Raw genomic sequence first — 24970 nt, 5'->3', positions numbered from 1 at the left:
GTTTCAGAAAATCGATGCACGTCAGGCCTACTGTTACCGAAACTGAAGGAATGCAAAGGATTTATAACTTTCGAAGTCGTTCCGTTATCTGCTGACTCGTCCAGTGTCAACAATTTGCACCACGCATGCAGGTGAGTGTGTGAGTAATATTTTCCGGTGTGGTTACAGTTTAACAGCCCCAATGTTTCAATCCAGAGCTTTGAATGACTTCAACGCCTGCGTTTGGTCTGAAGTTGTTAAGCATTGTGACGTGGAGAAGGCGATGGATGATCTTTCTCCTGAAGTTCTGGAATACACTAAGGGCATAAGCAACACTTACAAATGGGTGTGTGACCTTGACAAGACAGCAGGTAATTGAATAATGAAACCCTGATGATTTCACTGTGGTGCTCTTGTTACGTTTGCCTTATGATCGTTATGGCTATATTGTACGCGCAGTTCCATCCTGTACGAAGGACAACTACATGGAAAGAATTAGACGATGCAGAGGCTATATAGTACTGAAGGTGCTTCCACATATCGAGGACTTGTCAGACGAAAACCAGTTAGAGATAGCGTGCAGGTAAGAACAAGTGCCATCATTGGACAAAATTTTTACTGGCTACGTACTCTTACAGTATTTCGTTTCTCGCTGTCGCCCTTCTTCCATACTTGCCGTTCTTTTCTTTCAGAGCGGTACATGATTACCAGTCTTGCATATTGAAGCAAACGAAACTAATATGCCCCAATTCAAAAGATTTGCTTTCAAGCGAGTCGATTTCCGAAAACACCAAAGGCCTGTTTGATGAGTACGCTTGGGTTTGTAACAAATGTATGTATTTTCTTATCAAGTTAGTTAAGTGCATATGAGGCTAAAGATTGATCAAAAACACTTTCATTGTACAGCGGTGGTTATCCCGAAGCGAAAACCATCGGAAGGTATCAAGAAAACTTGCAATGAAACTGAGCTTGTGGACAACCTGAAGAGTTGCTTCGGGCTCATCAAATACTTCGTTCTCCCTCATGTACAAACTAGCTCGAAAATGCTTTCAGCGTGCAGGTAATTTCATATTATCATTTTTATTCACGCAAATAGGCCGAAAGTTTACATATAATGCGCCTCTATTTTACTACCAACCTTCATAGCATTATTTTGTTGTCTCGCATGCTACGTGCGTGGCTACTATGTTTGGTGTACAGATGTGTGCTTATAAGAGTGGCACATTAGTCGAGTACGTCAGGACGCAAAGCGTGATGCTTTTTGTATGTCCGTCAATGTATCGTTATCCTACACTTCCTTGTTCATACTTCCTGCACTATTGAAATGCGTATAGCCGTGGCCAGAAATGTGTAGTGGGCTGCGCAAAAATGTATGTGAAATCCGTTCAATTTCGTGGAATTCACTTGAATGAAGTTCGAAAGTACAAGGTTCGAGCTTAATGAGTTTGCTTTAACTGCTATTTTGGCCCCCGTAACACAAAAACGCGGCTTGAGATTTCGTTTAAACCAGTAAGCACGCGCTCATTAGCGAATAGAATGTTTGCTTAACGTACAAATAATGAAATGACCTGAATCACCTTTGAGTGGAAACTAAGTGTTGATACTGGTTTTCTTCTTAGAGGTCTGTACTACTACCAAAAGTGTACCAGCAGAGTGATTTCCGAACAAAGCTGTGGTAACATTGAGATGCTCAACGAGTCCCAGACGGTACAGGCACATCTCAACTTGCTGAAGAAATACTCATTTGTCTGCACCGTCCCCGAGAACAGTAAGTTAGTTTGTAATTTAGCAGGTATAATATTCTCCACTTGTACCCGTGGTATTACAAAGATGGTGTTCGTTGCTATGCATTCAGTAACGCAATTTTATGCGAATTACTGCCATAAAAAGGAGAACAAGCGACAGTATAACCGTAAACAGTCGTACTAAAACCTGTTTTGTACATATCCTTTCACATAGATAATCTCTCAAAAAAGTTCAGTGGATTATGCGTAGTCCCTGAAAAAGTGAACGCCAGAACTACGTTGGTTTTGTTTCAGGCAAACTGTGCAAGATTTCGGGAAGCCGCCTGAAGGAATGTTTAGGAATCCTCGAAACAGTAGTCATTCCAAGTGCCAACCTAAGGGCATCAAAAAGGAACCTCTCAGACGCTTGCAAGTAAGACGCACATGTAGCGACAGCTTGATACCCTGTCGTCCTAGTGGCATAGAAATATGTATTGCCATTGCGTTTTAGCAATATCTTAGCACAAATTACGAAATTTATGCTTGTGGGCCAGAGCTCAATCCTTAAAAAATAGTTTGTTTACTTTGCGCCAGAAAAGGCAAATTTATCCTGCTGTGATAGGCGATTCATTGACTGACAGATTCATGTTGTTTCACGTGATAAAGCAACAATGTAGTTATGAGAGATGCGGTAGCGAAGGGCTCCGGATTAATTTCGACCACTTGGAATTGTTTAACGTGCACTTAAACTTGAGTACACCTTGGCCCTGCAGTACATGGAATCAAATAAATACACTACATGAGCACTTGAAACAGCCGAATGCAGTCTTTAAGAAAAGCATGCGTTTTCCGCCATCCTTAGCACAAGGCATTGTAAAAGCATGCATGAACGCCATGAGTATAATAGTAACCACGAACATTTACCTCCGTGTATTGCCATAACAAGTGAAGCTCTAAGAAAGGAACAGGAAGACAGTACGCGTCAATTGGAGATCTCTGACAAGGGAACCGTTGTGTTGTACGGGGCGTCTGTTAAGCTGTAACCATTAGCAGGATGCGCGACCAGAGGTTGAAGGGCCGTAATAACGTGCGACTTGATATGGCACAGCCATGAATACATAATTCTAACTAACCACCGGCGTTCTTGGTTTACCTCCTTGCGCCTTGTCATCGTATGTGTAAGCCGACTTGCCACACGAAGTGGTTTTCATTGGCTAAGCGGTAGTAGTGTTATAGCGATTGACGTTATGCCTACTATAGGGATCAGACGGGAGAAAAAAAAACATGAGCCTCGCAAATGACGAGGGTCGGAAGCAGGTGCTACTAGTGCAGCAGTAAGCTCTGTAAATTGTCGAACAAAGCTTCAGAGCCCTATAATATCGGTTCTTTTTCTGACTAATGAAGAAAATAAAGCATTAGTGTAAAGGAGAGTGGCAAGGCCTTTGTTGATATTTGGGACAGACTCGCTGACAACTGCACTTGTTCTTCCTGGATGTCGGGAGGCGGTTATTACGTAGATGAAATGTGAACTTTACTTTCTTTTGCTGTTTATCTTTTAAGCAAAAGTGGAAGTTTAATTCTTCATAGAATTTCAACGTCTTAGAGTTTCGTATAAGTTGAGGTGTACGACATAAGAAAGAACAAAATGGACGAATGTGTGTGACTTGACTACAGCTAGACACAGCTAACCTGGGTTTCTTGGTTGCTTCAGAGTTGGCTGGCGATCTTTTATATCCCAGAGCTTGTGGTGCGGCTTGCATGCTAGATGTGATCTCGCAATATTTCCTCAGAACGAGCATTTCGCTAAGTGTTGGGGATGCGACTAATGCAAGACTGCGAGTGTTACACGATTTTTTCGTTACTCAAGCGCAAAAAGAAATCAGTTCGAGCTGCCTTCTAATGTGCTTGCAATATGTGCAGTCGAACAACTCTTGGAAAATCTGTATGCGAGCACGGGAGCTATGTGGCTTAATTAAAGATTCTATGCACGCATGCTTGTTTTCTTTCCAGTGGAATACAGTACTACGACAACTGTATACAGGAAATCCACAGCGACCACTGTAAAACTGACACCCTCTACCCGCCATCTCCAGATGTCCTAGAGTACGCCCTCGACTTGCAAATTAAATACAGGTGGACTTGCATTCCGAGGGCCACGCAACGTATGTAAATGAGCAGTGCTCATTTTATTTATTTGCACTTTGATAACATGTTAATGAGTCCTTCCTTATTTCCTTTTTTTGAAATCTCTCTCGACCGCTTCGTTCTAGCCTGCTCCTTATCTTCGCTGTCGGAAAAGCTACGCCGATGCACGCCGTTCCTAACCGACATTGCCTTACCGATCAAGGCCAATGCTACGGCTACCGTAAAAGAACAGAGAGAAATGTGCCGGTAAGGACGATGCGATAAGTGGGTTCGAGAAGCAACGTTACGTAATTCCGTATTTCAAATGTTCTTCATTCCTTTTCGGGTCACATGCTGGATTAATAGAAACTTTACTTCCTTCGTAATCGTTATTGAATACTGATCAGTGCATTACCACAGCGCTAAACGGGATCTGAAAGTATGAGTTTCCGCATAGGCAAGATGGTGCGCTACATAATGCATGTACTTTTAGCACCTACTCCTCAGCTACTCGCACAAAACACTTGGATTTTTAAACAGGATTCACAGGTGTAAATTTGGGGTTCTCAAACAGGGTAGTCAAGTCCACCTTTTGCTGCCGCATACGTGAAGACGTTTTTCGTCAAGGAAAGAAGAAGAAAAGGAAATGTTGCTCCAGGCTGGCCGCTGTTGGCCGAGAGCTGACTTCTCTGTGAAATCTCTTTAGAAACTGCACGGACGATTATGCCATCTTGAACCAGCTTCATGTACTCCCTTATTAATATTTATTGCCGCCTGAAAAGTACGTAACAATGGTGACAGCAGCAGCAGCAGAAATAGAGTCCCTAGTAACCCTTATTTTTCAGCCAGTGCTTGTAGTAGTGTCACATACATGCAAAATACATTCTGCGTTCTAACACCGCCATAAACTTGCGCTGTTCTTGGCCAGGGCTGCAAATTACTACGAAGCTTGCGTCAACGAAGAGGTCTCAGACTCGTGCAGCACATCGTCAGTCTCCACCATACTGGGAGAGGCGAAGGAGTTTTTTCAACCTATAACCGAATTCAACAAGATTTGCGGAGGTGAACGAGCATCAGGTAAGGATACGAATCGTCAAAGAAAAGGAAACGCGTACATATGCCGCAACATTGTACATGCAGCTTCCACGTGTACCGAAGAGGCGCTTCTCGAAAACATCATACAGTGTACGAGCATAATCACCAGCGTCGTGATGCCAATGTCCAGTAACAACAACAACCTGGGAAATTTGAAGCAAGCGTGCAAGTACGGAAACATTCTTTTTTCTTTCTCGCTTGCTATTCCACCATTATCATAGCTTTACGAAGCTGTTGCTCCGAACAGGTTTCCTCGAGTTTTTTACAGCGTTCATGCGCAGCTTTTGATTTGTCGGGCTCCTTTAACGGCTACTGCGTCGTCGTTATTTCGATTCCTTCCTCTCTGAGCGCATGGGATGTAAAGAAAAGTTGTCTTTAAGCTTAGAAACTATTTAGAAGCCAATGTCTGTCACGCTATGAAGCATTCAGCTGCGATGCGCTCTCAGGCGCCCCTTGTAGAAGTGCGTGGTGGTTTCATTGCAGTGCAGGTTAAGACTAGAGGTGCTCAGTTTTGTGGCCCATCCACCTTGGGATCTCATTGACGGGATCTGAACCGCGGCAAGCACGATTTATTGCTTCTTTCAGGGAACATTAAGAAAGAAATGAGGAATAGCTAATGCAATACTAGGCCCCAGTGCCGCGGCGGCACATTTCTCTGCTCCATTATGGCTCATAAGAATGGCGCGAGGAAATATCCTTACGCATTACGTCCCCATCGTCCCCGCGGCCGGGATTCGATCCCGCGCGTGGCTGAGCAGCCCATCGTCAGAGCCACTACGCCACCACGCCGGATGTTTCCAAGGTTACAGGCAAACACCATCGCATCGGCTAGCAAGCGTAGAAAATGACGAGCATGCTTATGAGTAGCGTTGTCTCCTTGAGATACAACTAGCCAGATACGGATGTCGTAGACATGCGCAGTGACATGCACAATTTCGGTGCACTTACTATGTAGGAAATAAACTGGCATCAGCACCACTGATCACAGTAAAAAAATAACGAAGAAAATTCTGTATACAGCCAGTGAACTGCTGGTCTTCGTAAGGTTTCGTGTTTCAAGTTTGCAGTTTGGTTGGTTTAGTGCGGTCTACAGTAAAAACCGAGCAAAAAAAGCTTGCGCAGAGCAAAATTCGTCGATTGGCTGTGCTTTTGTCTCATGTGCTTATTTTCCTGTTGCACATATGAACCAAGTGGTTCGAAACTAGGAATATTTATTTTGTCTTTAGTAGAATTTTCAAATGTTGACATAACTTGGGGCCGTTTGCTCACAGGTGACAAGCCGAGCAAGACTGCTGGCGAAATCGGCTTATATATAGCCTCCGTGCTTCTTCGAAGGCGCCTTATTGTTCACAGCAGTTAAGGCAACCTACGAAGCTGCCTGGCTATATCTCCTGGTCGGGTTTAAAACAGTTGCTGGTCGACAAATGCTCAACCAAAAGAAGAGACACGCTGACGCCTCCAGCTTATTGCCGAGTTAATTCCTATAGGGCTAACCGTCAATGAATATTTCAGGTTGGCATGTGGCCAATATGGTGGCTCATTTTTCAACCGCGCGGGCGACCTCTTACAGCCAGAAAAGAAAGATCGCTAGGCCCTCTCCGCGAAATACATGGGGCCACAGATAAATTATCAATGAATGTCCATCTCCATTCTCGTCTTCTGTCTTCCTTCTGTGCTTTAGGTACCTGAGGTACTACGAAAACTGCGCCGCCAGCACGCACGCCAGAGCTTGTCCAAACATCACGTTGGCTATTAGCACTAAAATACAAAACTTGACAAAAGTCTTGCTGGACAAATACAGCTGGGTGTGCTCTAGCAAAGGCAAGTCGTGGCGTTTTCCTTGTCTTGCTTCGCTTCTTTCTGCGTTACTTAGGTCTGCATTCGCTGCATGTGATATTTTCTTTTTTCGGTGTTTTTCTGTCTTTCTTTCTTTCTTTCTTTTTTTGAGGCACAAGTTGGACCATTTGTTAAGTTGTTTAAGCAGGGTCACTTTGCAAGGCTTGTCAGCATACATTCTAATTGTATATTATACTAACTGGTCGCTTTCGGTCACAGTTTTATGTTCCCATCGCTTCAAAACCACCGTTATGCTGAATATGACGTACATGCATTGGCGTTAGTGAGTCTCCATTGGCCATTACATCAATTGACTTGACAACTAAGCAGCCGTAAAGTAAACCTGACAAGGTGTTTGGCCACCCATCGGAGAATCTGCTTTATCACGTAAATTTGCGCTGATATATAGCCCTTTTAACAGCGAGCAGTCTGCGCACCACGAACCAGGGGCCACTACAGGCGCGTCTCCATTGAATGCCTTCTGAATCGTGATCAAATAGGTATCATCCGCCGCCGGCCGCTCCAGTAACGTTCCGCCGAGAGGCTGGGGATCACGTGCACTATATACTAAAATGTGGAGTAACAGAGGGAAGACGTGCGCTGTCGTGTACTGCAAAAACTTCGTTAGAGACTTGAAGTTGTGGGATGAGACTGTGTGCGAGCTCCATCCGCCTCAGTTGCACTAGGAATGCCCGTGTTTATGACCGTTCGTCATGCACACCTTTCCGCAAGATGAGCACGGAAAGCTCAAACTCGAGCACTTGTCTGCGATGGCCGGTAGCCGATTGTCGACAATCACTGCCAGGCTAACACCGCCTGCAGCAACAACAGAGCGTTACCGCCACCGCGCCTGGCACAAAATACCACGCAGCGTTAACTTCCATCAGCATGCAAATCACCGCTACGTCCTCCTCACGTAAGTGTGGCTGACGTAATCGAGCAACTTCACTTGCCATAGCAGCGAAGTCAAATGTGAATAATAGAGTTTTCTTTCATAGTTGTGAATCAAAACTGCAATGGAGCGATCGCTTAGCCACTTGCAACATGTTTGTCCATGCGTACGCGAATATTTTTGTTCTGCTCTGTAAATAATAAGAGAAGCTTTGTCTAATTAAGTTATCTGATCAGCGCTGGCGACAACAACGACGCTGTCGGAACCAATCGCCGGGGTTGGTACAGGTCGCAATTAGTCATACTGCGCGGACATACACGCCTATTCCCGATGCGAAGCTTTTGCATAACATGTGCACGGCCATAACAAACTCATAAACATATCGAAGACTAGAATACAAGGGGTAAAAGCAAACATCAGGCGCCTCTACATTCGTTGTTTTGAGCTCGTAAGCCTGCACACGATAAGGTAGCAATGCACATGGAACGGATAAATGAAATGTATACTTGCACTGCCTCTGCAGCTTTCATCAAAGTTGTGCGTCGTCTACTCGCTCAGTGTTCACTATGGTTGTCTAAATAGCGGCTGTCTGAGCCGTGCCTGCCGCCGCCGTGGCCATTTAAACTAGTAAACGTCCATCAGAAGGCACTCAATGGCGGGCGCTGTCACATGGTCACATATGGCGAGGCACATGGGTATGGTGCTGTAAAAGCACTTGCAGCAAATAGCGCGCACTGAAAGTGATGCTTGGAGAACGCGGCCTTGAGCTGCAGTAGTGAAAAACAATGCCGTGCATCGTTCATCAATCTACTTTTTCTTCTCCTCAGTGACGGCTTGCTCATATGCTGAAATGCAACCACACATTAAGACTTGTTTGGACAAATGGATCAAGCCGGAAAATTTCGCGAAGCTCAAAGAGAGCAGTGACGCGGAAGGCTTGATCTCTGCGTGCAGGTGAGTAACATAATTAACTTGATGTACGCCAACCTCCAGCTTTCGACGCAACCATGCGACAGAAGTGCAAAAATTGTACACGTTTCCGTATATAGATTTGAGAGTTGTCTGGTGAATAAATAAGTCCTTGCGCTTATAATTTATCAATTGCTTCATGATTTCCCGGTGTAAGCTTATAATGCGAATTTAAACTAAGTCATTGCCCTAGTTAATGCCCCTGCAAGTATTGTTCTCATCGTCAAGCGCAACATAAGTACAATACGATTTGTAGATGCCTTTGAACCAACACATTATTCGGCATATCCGCCGTTAACGCTGACCTGCACGTCGTTAAATGATGCCTTTAGGGAAATGCCAAGCGTGCTTTGTATTGTATAGATGCGCGAATGGGCGACATTTTCATGTGTTTTGTTAGTTTTAACTAAGGCTCTGTTAGACAGCTATCTGTTTTGAAAGAAAAGTAGCATCCTTATCTAGCTGCCAGCCAAAAGATAGAAACACGGTTAAGGAGAAGTCTAAGTGCATGCTTCTTGGGGGAATTTGGCAAAATGGCTGAACGTGAAATATTGTTTGTCTTCAGCATTGTAGTATGCGCCGTAAAATTTTCATAAATTTTGAGCAAGTATTATTTACTTTATCTAAATAGCAGCTGTTTTGAATGTGCAATAGATGCATTTAAGGTTCCATTACAGATTTTGCGAGGACAGAATATACTAAACACTATACAGTCTTATAAAAAAGCGCCCTGTATTAAACCCCTGGTCGTATGCTGTCTATTTGATGATTTGACAGATGGTTCTACTCAGTCATGTTTTGCTTTGCTTAGGTCGTACAGAGAATATGAACGTTGTGTACTTGACGAAGGAGAGAAGTTATGTCCCTTAGAAGGCAATCTGAACATGTCCGCAATCAACGAAGCGTCAGGAAATCTCTTCTGGGAGCACAAGTGGGTTTGTCAAGGAAATAGTAAGTAAGGTTTCTTCCCATTTTGCTTAAAATTTCGGCCTGCGCAATTCTCCGACAACAACGTGTGATACATTGTATCCGATTAAAGCAAGATGCTCTGAAAAAAGAATATTCAATTCCACAGAAAACGGCTCTTCCCCAGTGGGCCCTGATACTGCAGCTTGTTCGAAGGAGACTCTCTCTCGAGATACACAGGAATGCTTTGGCATCTTGAAGTATCAACTGATTCCCTTCGTGAGACTGAAAACTCATCGGCGTTTTGCGTGCCAGTAAGCCGACTTCTCTTTATTCGGCTTGTCTTCATAGATGATTATCTCGTTTTCTTTTTATGACGCAAGCTTTTTCCTTGAACATGCAGAGGTCTAGAAGCATACAAGACTTGCCTTGATTCCGTATTTGAAGACTGCACTAATGCGTCCTTTGTGAAACTATACGACAACACCAGCGAAATTTCTTGGTACGTCAAGCAGTACGAAACTGTTTGCACTCAGGAACACGGTCAGTATTCTCAATATTCGACAGCGCTGCAAGCTGATCACTTTGTTGATCGTTACTTATCCTGTGTGCACGGCTCTAACCGTATTTCTTATTGCAGAGGCCACTTGTAATCTAACTTCGGGAAGCTTTGACATTTGCCTCGGTATTGTCACAGCAATTATTAAACCGAATGCTTACCCAAATGCCGTCAGCACCGAGATGTCCGAGGCTTGCAAGTACGTCATGCTGCATGGTTTCGTGGATTCAATTATCGAAAGGAGAGAGCTCATCACTTAACTTATTGGGTTCGCTTTTTTTTCGACAGAGGTGTTGGATACTATGGAAAGTGCGTTCAAGACGTCATAAAAGACAAGTGCGGTGAAAAGGAAGTTTTACCGAGTTCTAGATCACTGCTACACTTTACGATTGATATACCTGCTAAGTACAATTGGACGTGCAAGTTCTCACAAGCACCAGGTAGGTAATGCGCTCATTCGGCAGTACTGTTGAAGGAAATACCTGCTGATTCTCTTGTTTTTTCCCCTCTCAGATACTTGCGATACGAACCGCCTCAGCAAGCATTTTTCACAGTGTAAAGGATTTCTTCGTTATTTGGGCAAGCATCTTGAGAAGAAAAACGGAACTAATGATCGAGCAACTACGTGCAGGTATAACTGGTTCAGAAGCAACAATCTATTTAATTCTTTCACTGGGAGGAATCATTGAAGCTGAACTGCCCGTTTTTTTTTTCTCTGTTTTGGTCAGTGCTCTATGCGTGAAAATTTCACAAATATGCATGTGATACTAAGTTGTTGTCCTATACTATTTGTGCAAGAGAGAGACAAATAATTGTTAGTAAGTGGGATCCTTAGTGCTGCGTTTAGGCAGGGTGATAATCACAATGTTTGTAGATGAATGCACCACGTCGGCGAGTATCTGCATTCTCTAATGATCAAGCGTGGTCGAACAAGACATGTCTCTGGGACCAATGATTAAGGGGACTTGTATTCGTCAAGGCAACAACTCAACAATAACCACAACCACAACAACAGTTGCCCGGACGAAAACAAGGACCCTTAAATTTTGGCTCCAGCGACATCTCTTGCTCGACCAGGGTTGGTAATTTCAAATCACCATGTTCACCATGTTCATGTCAACTACTGATGGCATGAAGATGGTGACTCGTGTTGTTCAGTCTTGTCCGTGTCTTTAGTTGCGCTCTTTCGGTTTTACTATTTTACTATACGTATACTACTGTATCATTTGCATGCCCTAATCTCACACCAACGATACTATCATACGCCATCTCTTGCGTAAGAAACCACTTGCAAAAATCGGGCATCAGTTCGACTTTAACGAATTATATTGATTTTGCTCTTCTTCAGATACCTGCATTATTACACAACCTGCATCAACCAAGAATTCACAGAGACCTGCGGCAAAACACCGAAAACTCTTTCCATGCCAGAGATGATTGAAGTTGGAGAAAAGTACAAATTTTATGAGGAAGTGTGCAAAGGAGATGCCCCTGAAGGTATGTCAATTGCTTGAGAACTTCTTGATCCGACTTTGTGCCAGGAGAGAGCAAGTTCAAATGGGCACACCGATAAAACATCCGCTAATTAAACCACGTTCCTTTGCGCTACTATCTCACGGAGTTCTGCAATGTTTATATAAACACAACGTAAGCTGCCCTGATTAATTCTGCTCATATCTTCTACAGTAAAGACGTGTACAAAGACAGCCGTGGAGGGAATGTTAAATGAATGCAAAGGAATTATGACAACAATTGTGGTGCCCGCGTCTGCGGATAAGTCGGACGTGAGAAGCCTGAAAGTAGCCTGCAAGTAAGCGATGCACTCTTTATGCTGCTCTTCTCCCGAGCCGCTTTAAATTAAAAAAACTCACCTTTAATCTACTTTTAAGGTATCTTCGATACTACCAAGATTGTGTATCCAGCCAAAGTGCACTGATGTGCTCAGAGGAAGGGCCATCTGTAACTGACGCCATAAAGCAATCGGCTGCTGAGTATTACAGCGCGTACAACTGGACTTGTGATGCCACAAAAGGTGCGTTTACTTGCTTCGAAGCCTTTCTAGACGCTATCTTAAGTGATCCTGCTTATTTCTTCTCGTTTTAGATCTTCCATCCTGCTCCAAAGAAACGTTTCAAGAAAAGGCGAAGACATGCTTCGAGGCATATATCACAAAGATTGTCATTCCACATGCGAGAGCGTCCTTAGTTTCAAACTACACCAGCTTGAAGATCGCCTGCACGTGAGTTATTTTTAGCTTACACAGCACAGACTATTTAAATGAGTTCTTCGCAGACGACGACTTCTGTAGCAGTCATCCCGCGAGCAGCCTTTGTGATTTCCGTACTGGTAAATACATCGCAGAGGTACATCATGATGCGCAGTTATCCGTCTTCGTTAGCCATTATTGCTTTTTCAGATTATATTAATAATACATAAACATATGCATGCGGACGCGCGCGCGCCTCGAGTTCGCTAAACTATATTACGCAGTGCCGCTACTCGAATTATTTTTCAAAACCTACTACGGCGTCGCTTGCGAACTTAGCACTGCTCGAAACTCAGCCACAATTTACGGTTTATCCAACTGGGTTATAGTCGCAAAACAGTTCTTATGGTAAACATGTCGTGACTTGTATCATGTTGTTGTTCGCCATTTTTTTACCAATGATCCATATATCTACGTGGTGTCTTGCAATATATGGAAATGTACGCCGCCTGTTAAAGAAGGCGTCAGTTTCGATGCAGTGGATTGTTAGAACATTTATTCGGTGCTCAAATTTTTTTTCCCTTGAACTTCATGCTTAGACTGCAATGCTAACTGAGGAATTGCCACCCCTGCATAAATGTGTACGATTTAAAGGATACGCGAACATTGCAGGAACATTGTTTCTTGCTTACCATCTTCGAATAACCTTTTCAGGGCTGTTCATGAGTATCAAGACTGTGTTCTGACAAAACTGGTAGCAACGTGCCCCGAGGAATACAAGAGGAACGATAGACTTCTGGAAATTTTCACTGATGGAGTCTACGGCATGTACAACTGGACTTGCGCGCTCCGAAGTAAGTTCAGCTGAAAATACGCGGCAACGGCAGCACGATACCATTGTCATGAAAGCTAGCCATATGTATGATAAATGCAATAAGCAGCTTATTGAGAGGGACCTAAGCTTTTAAACCTATTTTTGGACACCCTACGCTCGTCAGAAACACTTCCTAAATTTGCTAAACTTCTCACCCAGTCAACCAGGCAGCTGTGCGCTTAGGAGTAGTTCAGGAGCCTCTCTCTTTGAGCGCTACACATGTCGCTGCTCAGCAGGAACTTTAATAGTTTTAATAATGCGCATACAGAAACGTAAAGGGTGTTCCACTCGAGTGTGGCCAAACTTGAAGCTATAAGGACGTTTTATTATTTCATTTATTTACAGTACCCTCAGGGCCCAGAAGGGCGTTACAGAGGGGGTGGGTACAATAATAATAATAATAAATACATGCTCAAACAATTATTAGTATTAATGTGATAAATTCAAAACATAATCAGTTATTGCAGTCTTGAAAGATGATGCCTCCTCGATGCAGACGATGGAGGGGGGAAGGCGGTTCCACTCGGCACTGGTTTTCGGCAGAAATGAGTCAGAGAAAACATTTGTGCGACAGAAAGGAATGAACACTTTAAACCGATGATCAAGACGCGACGACATGTACGAAGGCTACCGCTACCGTGTCCACCTCTGGCATGTCGGAGCCGCTAGCGCGGTAGAGATTCACTGCGCAGAGCATGTTGAGATGGCAGCTGGGGCAGGCGTTATCGCGAGTGGTTAAGGTAAAGGTTTGACGCTAGGTTAAAAGGTCCTGATTATATAAGGGATTAATTTTTCAGAAGCAGTGCGGGTTATCGGAAGCACTCTTTCTGACTGTAACTATATTTTGTAGTTATCGGAATAATTATTAATCTGAAATAGTAAGTTATTAGAAAATCGCGTCAAACGCAAACTTGCTATACCAGAAAAAAAAAGAATAGCAAATAAAGATAAAGGGTTAGCTTTTCGAGGTGCTTCGTACAAAACTGTGTTCATTGCGCGTTTGGCCAGATTAGAAGCACATGCATATTCAATGTTTTTAAGGCTTAGGTAGTTTGTCCAGCCTCGCGGGACAATCTCCACTAGTGTTAGCACAGTGTCTTGTGTTTTAACGGACGTAACGCGTGTTCAAACAAGCCGTTCAAGCCTGCAGTGGAGCCGAGGCAAGCGGGCCACTATTGCTATTTCTTTAGATAATTGTGCCGCATATGCCAGGTGTAATAACATTTTTTTTATTTATTCTGTAATAACTACAACAATAACAAATAATTACACCGGATGTCCTGTTCTCTACAAGTGCCCTTGCAGCCATCTATTTAGAAGCGTTATATGCCCAGTTGTGTATATGTGCTGTAAATAATAAGGCTTCCTACTGTGTAGAAATTCTGATATTCGTTTTTCTTAGGCCTAAGTTGGAACATTTAGGAAGAAAGTGTTGTTTTCTATTTTTCTCTAAGATGAGTACTTCCGCCTGTATGAGCTTTTTTTCGAGCACTAAAGAGAACCGATAAATTTGAACATTTCGCCATCAGTGAGAGAGGATACTTTGTTACGCCGTGCTGTAGCCACAAAAAACGCCCACGACCATTCTGCTTCCTTCCTACTCAACTTTACATATCAAGAATGTTTGCTTATCTTGTACGTGAATGCACAAAGGCGGATTACATCCAATTACATGGCAACGCACACCCCTTATTGCGTGAGGCAACATTTTGTTTATTTTGTATTTGCATTTTAATTTTTTTAATTGCAGTCCTGCTTGGGTGTAACGTGCTGCTTTGGGCTCGAACAAATTTCTTGTCTCGACAACCAGAGTAACAGGTTACTCACCTTTTGATTCCTACAATCTGTTGAAATGCAACAGTGCATGATCGTGAACGATCCATACACTGCGCCTCTCCTCACTGGTGGCTCCCACCGCATGATTTGTTAGCATCAAAGAAAATTCAACTTGCATTGCGCGAGCGGGAAGTATATCCCTGAGAAAATGCGATCCGTGATTGCAGGATCTTATTTTTAACTCTGTGTGTAATGCAATGCGAGCTTTCCGCATACCAGATTGGCAGAAGTAGAAAGAGAGTAAAGATATAACAGCAATGTATACTCTCTTTTACGGACCAGCAGAGGCCCTTGCGCAGCCCACTCTATCCCCTTCTGCCTAGTCGTATTGCATTCTGGAATAATAAAAAAAAGAAGATCAAGAGAAAAAGCAGACACTTGCAGATAAGGCATCGAAAGCGACGAATGTTGGAGAAAAAAAAGAAGAGAGCGGCTCTAGATACGCCGCAGCGCGGTCTATTGCTAACTGGCAAAGGCAAGCCTGCTGCTTATCGTATGAAAATCTGGTGAGCAGCAGGGGTTACTGTGCGGGCTTCCGCAGTAGGGCACATCGATAGGCGAGTGTGTGGGGAGAGGGGTGGGTAGAGTCTGATTTTCGTATCGGTGAGATCTTGGACTCCTGTGGTGTCGACTATATGTCAAGAATTTCTCACACAGCAAATCTTTTTTTCTCCTTTGTTAATGAGGCTTTCGGACATTTTAACTATGAGAAAGATAATTAGCATCACATTAATCACCAAATTATTTCTTGAAATTTTAACACACTATTCAGTGCTTACTTATTCAGTAAGTACTCAGTATTTGATTTTTGCTTATTCAGTATTACTTATTCAGTGCTCGGTTTCCAAGGAAGCCATCAAACACCCGCTAGGGAATAAGTGTTATGACATTCTTTAGGATTATTCCTTGTCACTTGTGTATAATATGTTGTGTTGCTCGGTGCTCGCTCCTTTGCTTGTTATTCTACATTGAAAGAAGAGAGCCATCATCTTTGTGTCATCGATCTTTAGCCTATGTCTGCGCAATATACTTAACTTATTCCTGTAAGAATATTGTTGTTACTTTACAGGACCAGCTGATGTCTAAAATCAACACATGCTCACGAGCGCTCAAGTTGCGGTGACTTTGGCATTGTGATACTCTCCCGTATATATAAAGTATATATAAAGCTTCAAGTGAGCGTGAGACAGCAAAGTGTATAACTAGGCACCGAAGGATGATTCTATATACAGTCATGACGAATGCTGTTCGATCATGACAATGAGCCTCGCAGTTTACAACCGCAGAATAGCAGACGCTGCAGAAATAAACCTCCCGGGCGAATCGTCGCGAGCCTATATTTTTAGCAGCCTCCAGTGGCGACTGCGTTGCATAACGTAGGAATGTGGGGTTCGGCAATCATCTCGCGCGTGGCCCTACTGCAGTTGTCTTCATTCACATGCTGTTGGGAAGAAAGCTTGCACTTTTCGAAATAATGTGCACATGTTATTGATTATGTGGAAGAATAATATTTATTTTGTTCTTTTTTCGTTCCATGCTATACTTAGGTCCGCAGTGCACAGAACAAGAGTTGCAGCAGCAGTTTCAGCAATGTCATAAAATTGTTGATGCGTACGTCGTACCGAACATTCAAAATGTTTCGGATTCCGGACAGCTCAGGACCGCGTGCACGTAAGCAGCCTTGCCCCTGGCATCCAGTGTGCTTCTATTCTCTAATGCACCTTAGCAGAGGCAAGTTACGCCTCTTGCTGGAGCACGAGAGAATATCTACCTGTTCCAGCAATAACGCTCCTTACGTTGACGTTATATGTTTGCAGGTTAAGCCAGTTGGGCTATAGGTATAGTCTGGTAGTAAGTGTGTGAAATGTAAAAAATCACGAACTCTCAGCCTCGGCGACAACTTCTGGAACTTGAGGAATGTAATCAACCATTTGTTGCAAAGCAAACACGTTAGTATCCTGCAAGCAGCATAGTGGGCTAACGGTCACAGGTACTTCGCTCGGTACCGGCGCTCAGGTCGCTACGGCCTCCGCGAACACCTATTCACGGCGACAACACAGCTTTGTCAACAAGCCTCACTCGACCACCATTTCGGATTTGGCACCGTGCCCCATGCAGGGCAGCACCGGGAGCACAACTGCGTGCTGCTTGGTATCATGGGTGGTGAAACCATTGGTTGATGCACACATTTGTTTGTATGTTTAATATTACTCATCTCGTTTGGGAGCACGTAAGGTGTGCCTATATACTACACCCGTCAACTCTCGACAAACGTGTACAACGGAGTAAGGCCATGATTTAAAGACAATAACGAAATAAAGTTTGCAGTCAATCATGCCCTTGCGCAGAACTTGAAGGACGAAGATATGTAGTGAAGTTTTCATCGCAACTTGACGGTCATTATGATCATAACTAAATAGACGTTGAACTCAGTTAGGATATATGCGACATTGGCGATGGCGAGTCCGCACTTCGATGAGTCGTTTTCTGTACTGCTGCCAGTTGTATTCAAAGCGTATTGGTTATAATGGCTAATGAAAGTGGCGCTGGTCATGATAACAGTGCCTCACCATAATTTTCGTGTTAAATGGCACGGCGCCCGCCATTTGATTGGTTCTGAAACGACACTGTGCTCTTAGATGGCTGTTGTAACCCTGCCTCTGCTATTGTGTGATACGCCACATGCTGGACCAGGGAACGCTATAAAGGCTCATTCAAAAGCTGTAGCGTATTGAAGGAAAGACATAGGCGTTGTTTGAAGGGCTTATCGCTTTCGACACTCTTCACTTATAACTATTGTTAAACCTTCAAATTCCTTCAAGCTGGAAATGAACTTGTTGCTGCTCGAGGTGGCGTTTGGGCCAGGAATCAACCAAACCCATTGATGAGTACATTCGATAGTAGGAATGAAGGAAAAAGGTTTTATTTTACATTAGTTACACTGGCTCCAGATACGGAGACCCACACCATGCAGGTGCACATAGAACGTCTGAGTCCTAATCAGGACATTTCAGCACCTCCGCTCACTGCACCTCCAGTCACATTCTTCGAATTGGTCGCAATATTCCGCTCATGATATCGCACCGTTCCGCCATGTTGCTAAATGTCCCGGCTTATTTAGCAAGCGCGTAGCAATCTGGCAATCCGAAGTCGAAGCCGTTCCCATGGTAGCATTCGACGTTGGCCCTTTTCAGCATTAGTTCAGGTTGTCAGGTGCAGGAGGAGGCGCTTTTGTTGGCCCGTCAACTGTCGGCGTCAAAGCTGCGTTGACTTCCGGATAGGTGCTGGTGAATGGGTGGGGTTGCCTCATGGTAAACGTCTAATTAATGCACTTGGCCGTGTTGAGACGTAACAAAGTGCAGCTCATTAAATGCGCTAGGCATTACAAGGTCAATGTCAAGGTCTTACCGTACCATGTATGTACCGTGTAGATGCTCATATTATTGGTTTAAAATTGAATTAATTTTTTAATGGTATGTCACTGCGCCAAACGGTGTTCTTATAGCGCGCTGTCTTTCAGTGCGCCGTGTTGTTTGCCTGCCTCCATCCAACTGAGCCACGAGCGAAACGTTTGATGCCCTGCTAATTAAATAGTCACTATTGGAATTTCATTATCACCGATGCACGCGAAAACGTTTCCCATTGCGCGTTTTAAATAAGTGTACGTTCTTTGCTGTTCCAGCTACACAAGAAAATACCAAGACTGTTTGGTCCATACATTGTCTAACCTCTGCAAGGACAATGATACATTATCTGTAACATCTCTGAACGAGCTCACCCAGAATAAATTTGGCATGTATAACTGGACATGCGAAATAAAAGGTGCGTGCTTCTTCAGGCATAAAATTATTTGCCACAACGTTTCCCTTATAATAAACATGTTCGCGAATTTTTTTTTTCAGCCGTTTCTTGCATGGAAGATTTCATTTCAGCGCAGATATCAAACTGCACAGCTGTGCTTTCCACTTTCGTTTTACCTTACGCGAAGAAAGGAGCAACGTGGAGCCAGCTGAAGACGGCATGCAAGGGTCACCAGGATTATCAGTCTTGTGTGCTGCAGCAAGGTTTCCGGTACTGCGAAGACGGCATGAATGACGCGAAACTTCTCCAAACTGTAACAAATGGCTCGTTTGCGGCATACTCGTGGACATGCGAAACACAAGGTGGGTCATTTCTGATCCCATAAGTTGAAGGCAAACTACTGAAAGAGATTCTCTATTTTAGGGAAAGTCTGTCGAGAAGAGTACTTGGAGAACTGTTCGACTATTATAACCACGGTTGTGTCGCCGAACATCAAGGAACCATTCGAACTTTTCAAGCTTCGCCAAGCCTGCAAGTACGGACGCTCATTTTGCGAAAAATGCAACGCCTAAGTATACCTTTACTGCAATGATGTAATTGCGTCTACTTCTACAACGTGAATTCTTCATTCACTTTTTGCTTTGGCACATAACGAAAGACGCGTGATGTGTGTGTTCACCTACAGACATTATTAGCCTGTGAGAGTTCAGAAGCGACATTGCTGTGACAAAGCTTTCGGCTAGTGCGATTGTCCCAGACGGCGTATCTCGTGATGTTTCACCGACGCTTGTCGTCAAAAAGTAAAACTGCGTCGGGTAGTTGCTTGCAGAGTCTCGGCTCATTGTCATAGGAAATGAGAGCCCTATCACACAAGCTGGAGAAGATATCCTGTGTCCGCCATCAGCTGATGCACTTGAGGATGAGAGACAGATGAAATATAAAAATTATGAAAAATTCTTTTTCGGCGCGTGGTACGTTGGAATTCTATTGTGTTGCTATGCGGCCATATATAGTCAGTCATTTGGTAGACACTATTCCATGGAAACCACAATTCCTGGGAAGAAAGCGCGATCAAAATTTTATTCTGCTACTCCTTTGCAAGAAACGTGAAGAAATGCGCTCTTCCGAGTGAGATTGAAAAGTCGCCGAACGAGCAAGTTAGTGCTAAAGCATGACATCGGGTCTATTACCCGCGCACACTCTCTGTATGCGTTTGTAGTAAGTGCACATGTGTTGCTTCAATGCGTTCTTTCATGTATTGTTGCAAGCTATCAATCTTCACAATAAGAACAGTGCATATTAATTTATGAGCACACCTTTCGTTCACGAGAAGAGACTTTGGTATGATTTCGTTAAATAGCGCATACCAACGGATGGGAAAAAGCTATTGGCAGGATGTTCTAGCTCACACTGTTTGCTTCATGCATGATTGATTTGAATCCATAACTAATATTTGAATACCAATAAATTGCGCTAATACCAATTTCAGCTGATCAAGTAGACCGAGATGGGGCAAGGTAGACCACGTTGACTTTCTGCCACAAAGTTCACTCTCTGTTCGGTCAGCTGGCTAGTCCATGCGCGAGCTCCTAATTTTGCTACAGATACATTTTCGCGAGGCGGTAGGTTTACGTTCGTAGACGATTTCGCTATTTCAGAATTTCTTTGTTCGTAAAAAAAAATGAAAAATCGTTTTTTAGTGGGTTCGATTTCTTGTAATTCATGTGTGTTCTCGCAAAGGCTTTAATACTGTTTGTAACGCGTGTTGATCCCGAGGCATCGTAATGAAAGGCGTTTTTGTATGCGTATGGTATAGATTGACAACTATACATCTAACGGCAGTGATCTTCAAAGTAGGAGGATGAGGGGGAGGCGGTAACCGTGGTTCCCTCTCACTGGCCCATCATCTCAGCAACGTTTAGTCCGGCGAAGTTTGCATCAATCTGAATTGCCGCAACATATCAAATTTATGCAGTTTAACTGATGGTAAGATGGCATTCCCTGGATTTGTTATAATGCTCGTATGATATTTATCCTGAGGGGCCTTCGTGAGGTGGTACTTGTAAGCTGAGGCACGTTATCGCTAAGTACTATCGCTATCGCTAGCCACAAAGAATATGGTTCACCCTCCCCCCCCCCCTATCTTCCGCCACCCAAAAGGTTGACATGAATAATAAGAATAACGGCGGCAGGAGGGGGAGGGGGGGTACCACTGCTTAAGTTCTCAGTGCAGGGATAAATTATTAACGCCTTTTTTATCAAAACCGCAGTGTTATTTCTTTAAAACCGAATTTACCGGCGCATCTCAGAGACTTAGGCGAGTATGCCGCGTTTAGCGAGCCTATTTTCCATAGCGGAAATTCGCACATTGAAATGCAAAGTGTAACGGCAGAACTATCTTTCAATTTAACATTTTCAGGGGCGTACATGCATATCAAACGTGTGTCAATGAAATGAACACCGCATGTCCGATTGAAGGCATATACTCACAAAGCAATATGTCAGAAATCACGCAAGAGGTATTTAATTCTTACAACTGGACTTGCAACTATGAAGGTAAGCTCAGGATCGTATCCCTGCCTGTAGCAAAGGGCTGGACATATCTAATTTTTCCTCGTGTTAAAGTGTGATAAGCTTTTGCGGTTTAATTTCGGATGCCTTTAATCACTCTGGATGAATTTGACCTTCCGGTTTTCTGGGATATACGGTCCTTGCTTTGGGCAAGTCGCATCGAGTGTGTAAGGCCAGCCTTAATTGCGGCTCTCGCAATATCCGGAAGGACTGCCATTATAAACGAGCTGTCAACATTTTAATTTTTTTTACGTTAAGCCTGTCTTACCCTTTCATACGTTTAATGCTCATTACTGTGGTTCATGTCATGCGAACGAATTCTTGTTGCCACTGTGTGTAAGAGGGTTCTAGGTGGAATTCAGTATGACACTACTATTAATAACACTTCAAAATTCCAGGGTGCACAAACCAAACGCTGAAGTTTGCCCTGAGCAAATGTGACTCGCTGCTGGAAACAGGAGTGAAGCCCTACGCTTTTAACGGTTCCGCTGACGCTAAGCTCGACAAAGCGTGCAAGTGAGCGAACATAAATTAATTAGTCACTAGATAACAGTAATGATGTTGTTATTAAATCTAAATTGCTCTGTTATTTGTATTCTAGAGGATTGCACAAATACGAAGACTGCGTTATTGAGGTCCACAACGGCTTCTGTCCGAACAAGTCACTCAGCGAGCTTAAGCTGCTGAACGATGCAGCAAGAGTCGTGGAGATGTACAACTGGACTTGCATAACTGGATGTAAGTAGTGAAGCCACAAACACAACGCACACGCACGCACACGCAAGCACACACACACGCACACACACACACACATACACAGATACACACACACACACACACAAACGCGCGCGCGCGCAATACAAGAATGGTCGTTTCGTTTGTCATTGTGAACTTGATACGTGAATAATGTTTTCGCTTCCAGCTGGCAACTGCACGAATGCAAATTTAGAAAAGAATATTCACGAGTGCACCCAGGCCCTTGAAGTTGACGTTATTCCTCATCTGGACAGAATATCCGACGTTCAAGTGGCGGAAATATTGTGCAAGTAAGCTTCCAATATCCTTTTTTGCGCCGTGTGTTTCCAGCTTCCGGTGCATCCCTGCTGTGGCTATGCCTCAGATTGCTGCCATTTCTTTTCTTTTTTGAGCACCTGTTCCTTTCTCTCTTTTTTCTAACCTCTACAGACATGTACGTGAATATCAGATATGCATTTTACAAGGTAGCAAATCTTTATGCCCCACTGTAAGCGCTCCTGATGTAACAAACCTGAATGATATAACGTCCGGGATGTACACAAAATACGAGTGGCTGTGCACGTTTTCTCGTAAGTGTGCGGTGCCATTTTTATTTGCAAATTTATTCGCGCTTTCTTTTTGCTCCTGCGCTGTGCTGCAATTCTCTGATGGAAATTTGTCAACTGTTTTCAGCGAAAGCCTGCAATACCAGTGCGTTTGAGAGCGTTTTGTCTCAGTGTGCAAAAATAATAACCGACGTTGTAATTCCAAACGTGGAAATGACCAAGGACACTGAGAAGCTTAAAGAAGCATGCAGGTACGAAAGTTCTTGTTACTTATGCAACGTTCTTTTTGAAAGAACACTATCTCATGGCCATGCCAAGAATTTATCTTTACATTATTGCTTTTTTCTGGCTTCATCAAGTTATTCAAAAGAGAATAACGGGACCAAAGGCGTGCTTTTTGATTAAAAGTGAGCGTAAGGCCAAATCTGGTGCTTTCTTTTTTTTCAACACCGTATTTTGTAATGATTTTCTTTTCTTATTCTTTTTACCCTTAGGCTATGGCTCGAAGCCTGGCCTCTTATGGGGAAAATATCTTTAGGTAGAACTTTCGGCAGGCATCTCTTCCCAACATCTACTCTAGTCTCTCTCTATATTTTTCTTGCTGCTGTAGAGTACTTACATTTTCGCTGACTAACTGCTTGAAGAAAAGTTCTCTGTTAATGTGTTAACATGGAAGTTCTTTATGGATGAGCGGCGCAATAGGCTATCCTGCCTCAGCTGGTATAGTACCCAGACTTGATGACAGTTATTATATCCAGCTTTTGCCAAATGTTCATTTGTAACAGATTCTGACAACTTCAATAGAGAAACTCTATTATGGCTTCTGGAACGTGGCTTTCAATTATTGCCTGGATTTTGCAGTAATTAATAGAAAGCCTGGCAAGTTTCTCCTTTCAAAGCAAAGTCTCCATCACAGAAGTTCAATTTCGGACGCTAGTGTAAGGCACACATATCTATCGAAGTTTCTGGTGCACTTAGTCCTTATTTAAATAATGAAAAGCACAGCGTGTCTATAGAGGAACTTTCCATTCTCCACGGTAATGCTCCTTCAAGCATGTGAGAACTAAAGCAATAAATTTTATAAAAACAAAGCCACAAGCATAATATTTCAGGCTTTGTGGAAATAGTGAACCTAAATATTTTTAAATGATTTCCCCTGTTCTGAGTAATCATCCATACCAAGATAGCCACGTACACTCCTGGTGACCCATAGTTTCACGACGAAAGCCGGATAGAAGTGGACTGTTTCTATGACTATGTGGGAGCTTTCTTTCTATTCATTCACGTTTGCTAAAGAGTCTCACGAGAATCAAACAAACGACGTAAACATAAGTGGTTTCGTTAACTGTGCTGTACATGGTAATGCAGATAAAATTGTATTTCGTCTTTGTAAAGTTTCCTATAACAGGGTGTTCGTGAGGGTTAATTCAAATTAATCCCTTATCTGCCAGTGGCCACAAGAAGTTCCGAGCGTGCATCGTGGAACTTGGTCCCGGAGTGTGCCCGCACACGAACTTCAGAGACGAAGACACGGCGCAAAACCTGACTCGTGGACTCTTCAATCAGTACAGCTGGACTTGCGCGGAACAAGGTAGCAAACTGGCATAACGCGCGTTTATAATACATTTTATGCAAATCGCATGTATGTTCCCGCCTTGTCTTACAGGGAGAATATGCACCAAGAAAGAATCTAAGGCCGCTGTCGACGGTTGTTCCGATATTATTAGCACCAAAATACTGCAGAACATAAACCTACATGACCGACAGCAGCTCCGAAATTCCTGCGAGTAAGTGACTCACCCGTTCCTAAAGGAGGGTTAAGGGCGAATTCTCGCATCTAAGTTACGTGCGCGGTTTGTCTAACATGTTTTTGTCTGTTTGGAGTGCAGTTTTCAGTAAGCCACTTTCTACGCAGGGGTGTTCGAGAATACGTGCGATGCGTCAGTTCTGCTCTGACTGCGAAATGTCCCACAGACTTACGCCTGGGCAGAATTTCGTTGTCTAACATAACCAGTGAAGTGGAAACTCGGTACAGCTGGACATGTTCTGTAAAAAGTGAGTCGTTGTAATATTGGTACTGTATGTGGCCGAAAAGAGTTACAGACAAAACTTCCTGACCTGCTCTGTAGTTCCCCGATTTCGCAATATATGGCGTTTTGTAAAATTCAAACTTCCTGCGTGCCCACTTGATACGCTTAAAAACTCTGCTTGGCCGGGATAATGCCAACAATTCTATTTCGATTATTGCTATTTTTCGCGGTTCGTCTGTGGTCTGAGTGGCATTCCGACCACGTTAT

At 43.5% G+C, this 24970-nt stretch overlaps 1 protein-coding gene across 2 annotated transcripts in view; it reads left to right on the top strand.

The window, feature by feature from the left end:
• Nucleotides 1-24970, top strand: part of LOC135900120 (uncharacterized) — a 172385-nt gene that overhangs the window by 84688 nt on the left and 62727 nt on the right. For both annotated transcript variants that reach the window (XM_070530841.1, XM_070530840.1), the window contains exons 86-122: nt 8-131; nt 196-350; nt 439-562; nt 672-811; nt 886-1039; nt 1599-1747; nt 2019-2136; nt 3714-3865; nt 3974-4094; nt 4756-4904; nt 4968-5091; nt 6604-6743; nt 8478-8604; nt 9431-9570; nt 9695-9839; nt 9929-10068; nt 10166-10283; nt 10373-10524; nt 10598-10715; nt 11433-11581; nt 11771-11894; nt 11974-12116; nt 12188-12323; nt 13005-13144; nt 16548-16671; nt 18683-18822; nt 18903-19163; nt 19225-19336; nt 21221-21357; nt 21771-21888; nt 21974-22110; nt 22295-22418; nt 22558-22697; nt 22801-22924; nt 24125-24264; nt 24340-24460; nt 24589-24728. In XM_070530841.1, coding sequence (XP_070386942.1) covers nt 8-131; nt 196-350; nt 439-562; nt 672-811; nt 886-1039; nt 1599-1747; nt 2019-2136; nt 3714-3865; nt 3974-4094; nt 4756-4904; nt 4968-5091; nt 6604-6743; nt 8478-8604; nt 9431-9570; nt 9695-9839; nt 9929-10068; nt 10166-10283; nt 10373-10524; nt 10598-10715; nt 11433-11581; nt 11771-11894; nt 11974-12116; nt 12188-12323; nt 13005-13144; nt 16548-16671; nt 18683-18822; nt 18903-19163; nt 19225-19336; nt 21221-21357; nt 21771-21888; nt 21974-22110; nt 22295-22418; nt 22558-22697; nt 22801-22924; nt 24125-24264; nt 24340-24460; nt 24589-24728 — 5100 coding nt within the window. The remainder of the gene's footprint in view (nt 1-7; nt 132-195; nt 351-438; nt 563-671; nt 812-885; nt 1040-1598; nt 1748-2018; nt 2137-3713; nt 3866-3973; nt 4095-4755; nt 4905-4967; nt 5092-6603; nt 6744-8477; nt 8605-9430; nt 9571-9694; nt 9840-9928; nt 10069-10165; nt 10284-10372; nt 10525-10597; nt 10716-11432; nt 11582-11770; nt 11895-11973; nt 12117-12187; nt 12324-13004; nt 13145-16547; nt 16672-18682; nt 18823-18902; nt 19164-19224; nt 19337-21220; nt 21358-21770; nt 21889-21973; nt 22111-22294; nt 22419-22557; nt 22698-22800; nt 22925-24124; nt 24265-24339; nt 24461-24588; nt 24729-24970) is intronic.

The sequence above is a fragment of the Dermacentor albipictus genome, chromosome 1 (assembly GCF_038994185.2).
Source record: "Dermacentor albipictus isolate Rhodes 1998 colony chromosome 1, USDA_Dalb.pri_finalv2, whole genome shotgun sequence".
In the NCBI taxonomy this organism is placed as follows: domain Eukaryota; kingdom Metazoa; phylum Arthropoda; class Arachnida; order Ixodida; family Ixodidae; genus Dermacentor; species Dermacentor albipictus.
The sequence above is the reverse complement of the archived record's forward strand: the minus strand, read 5'-3'. Positions and strand labels throughout refer to the sequence as shown.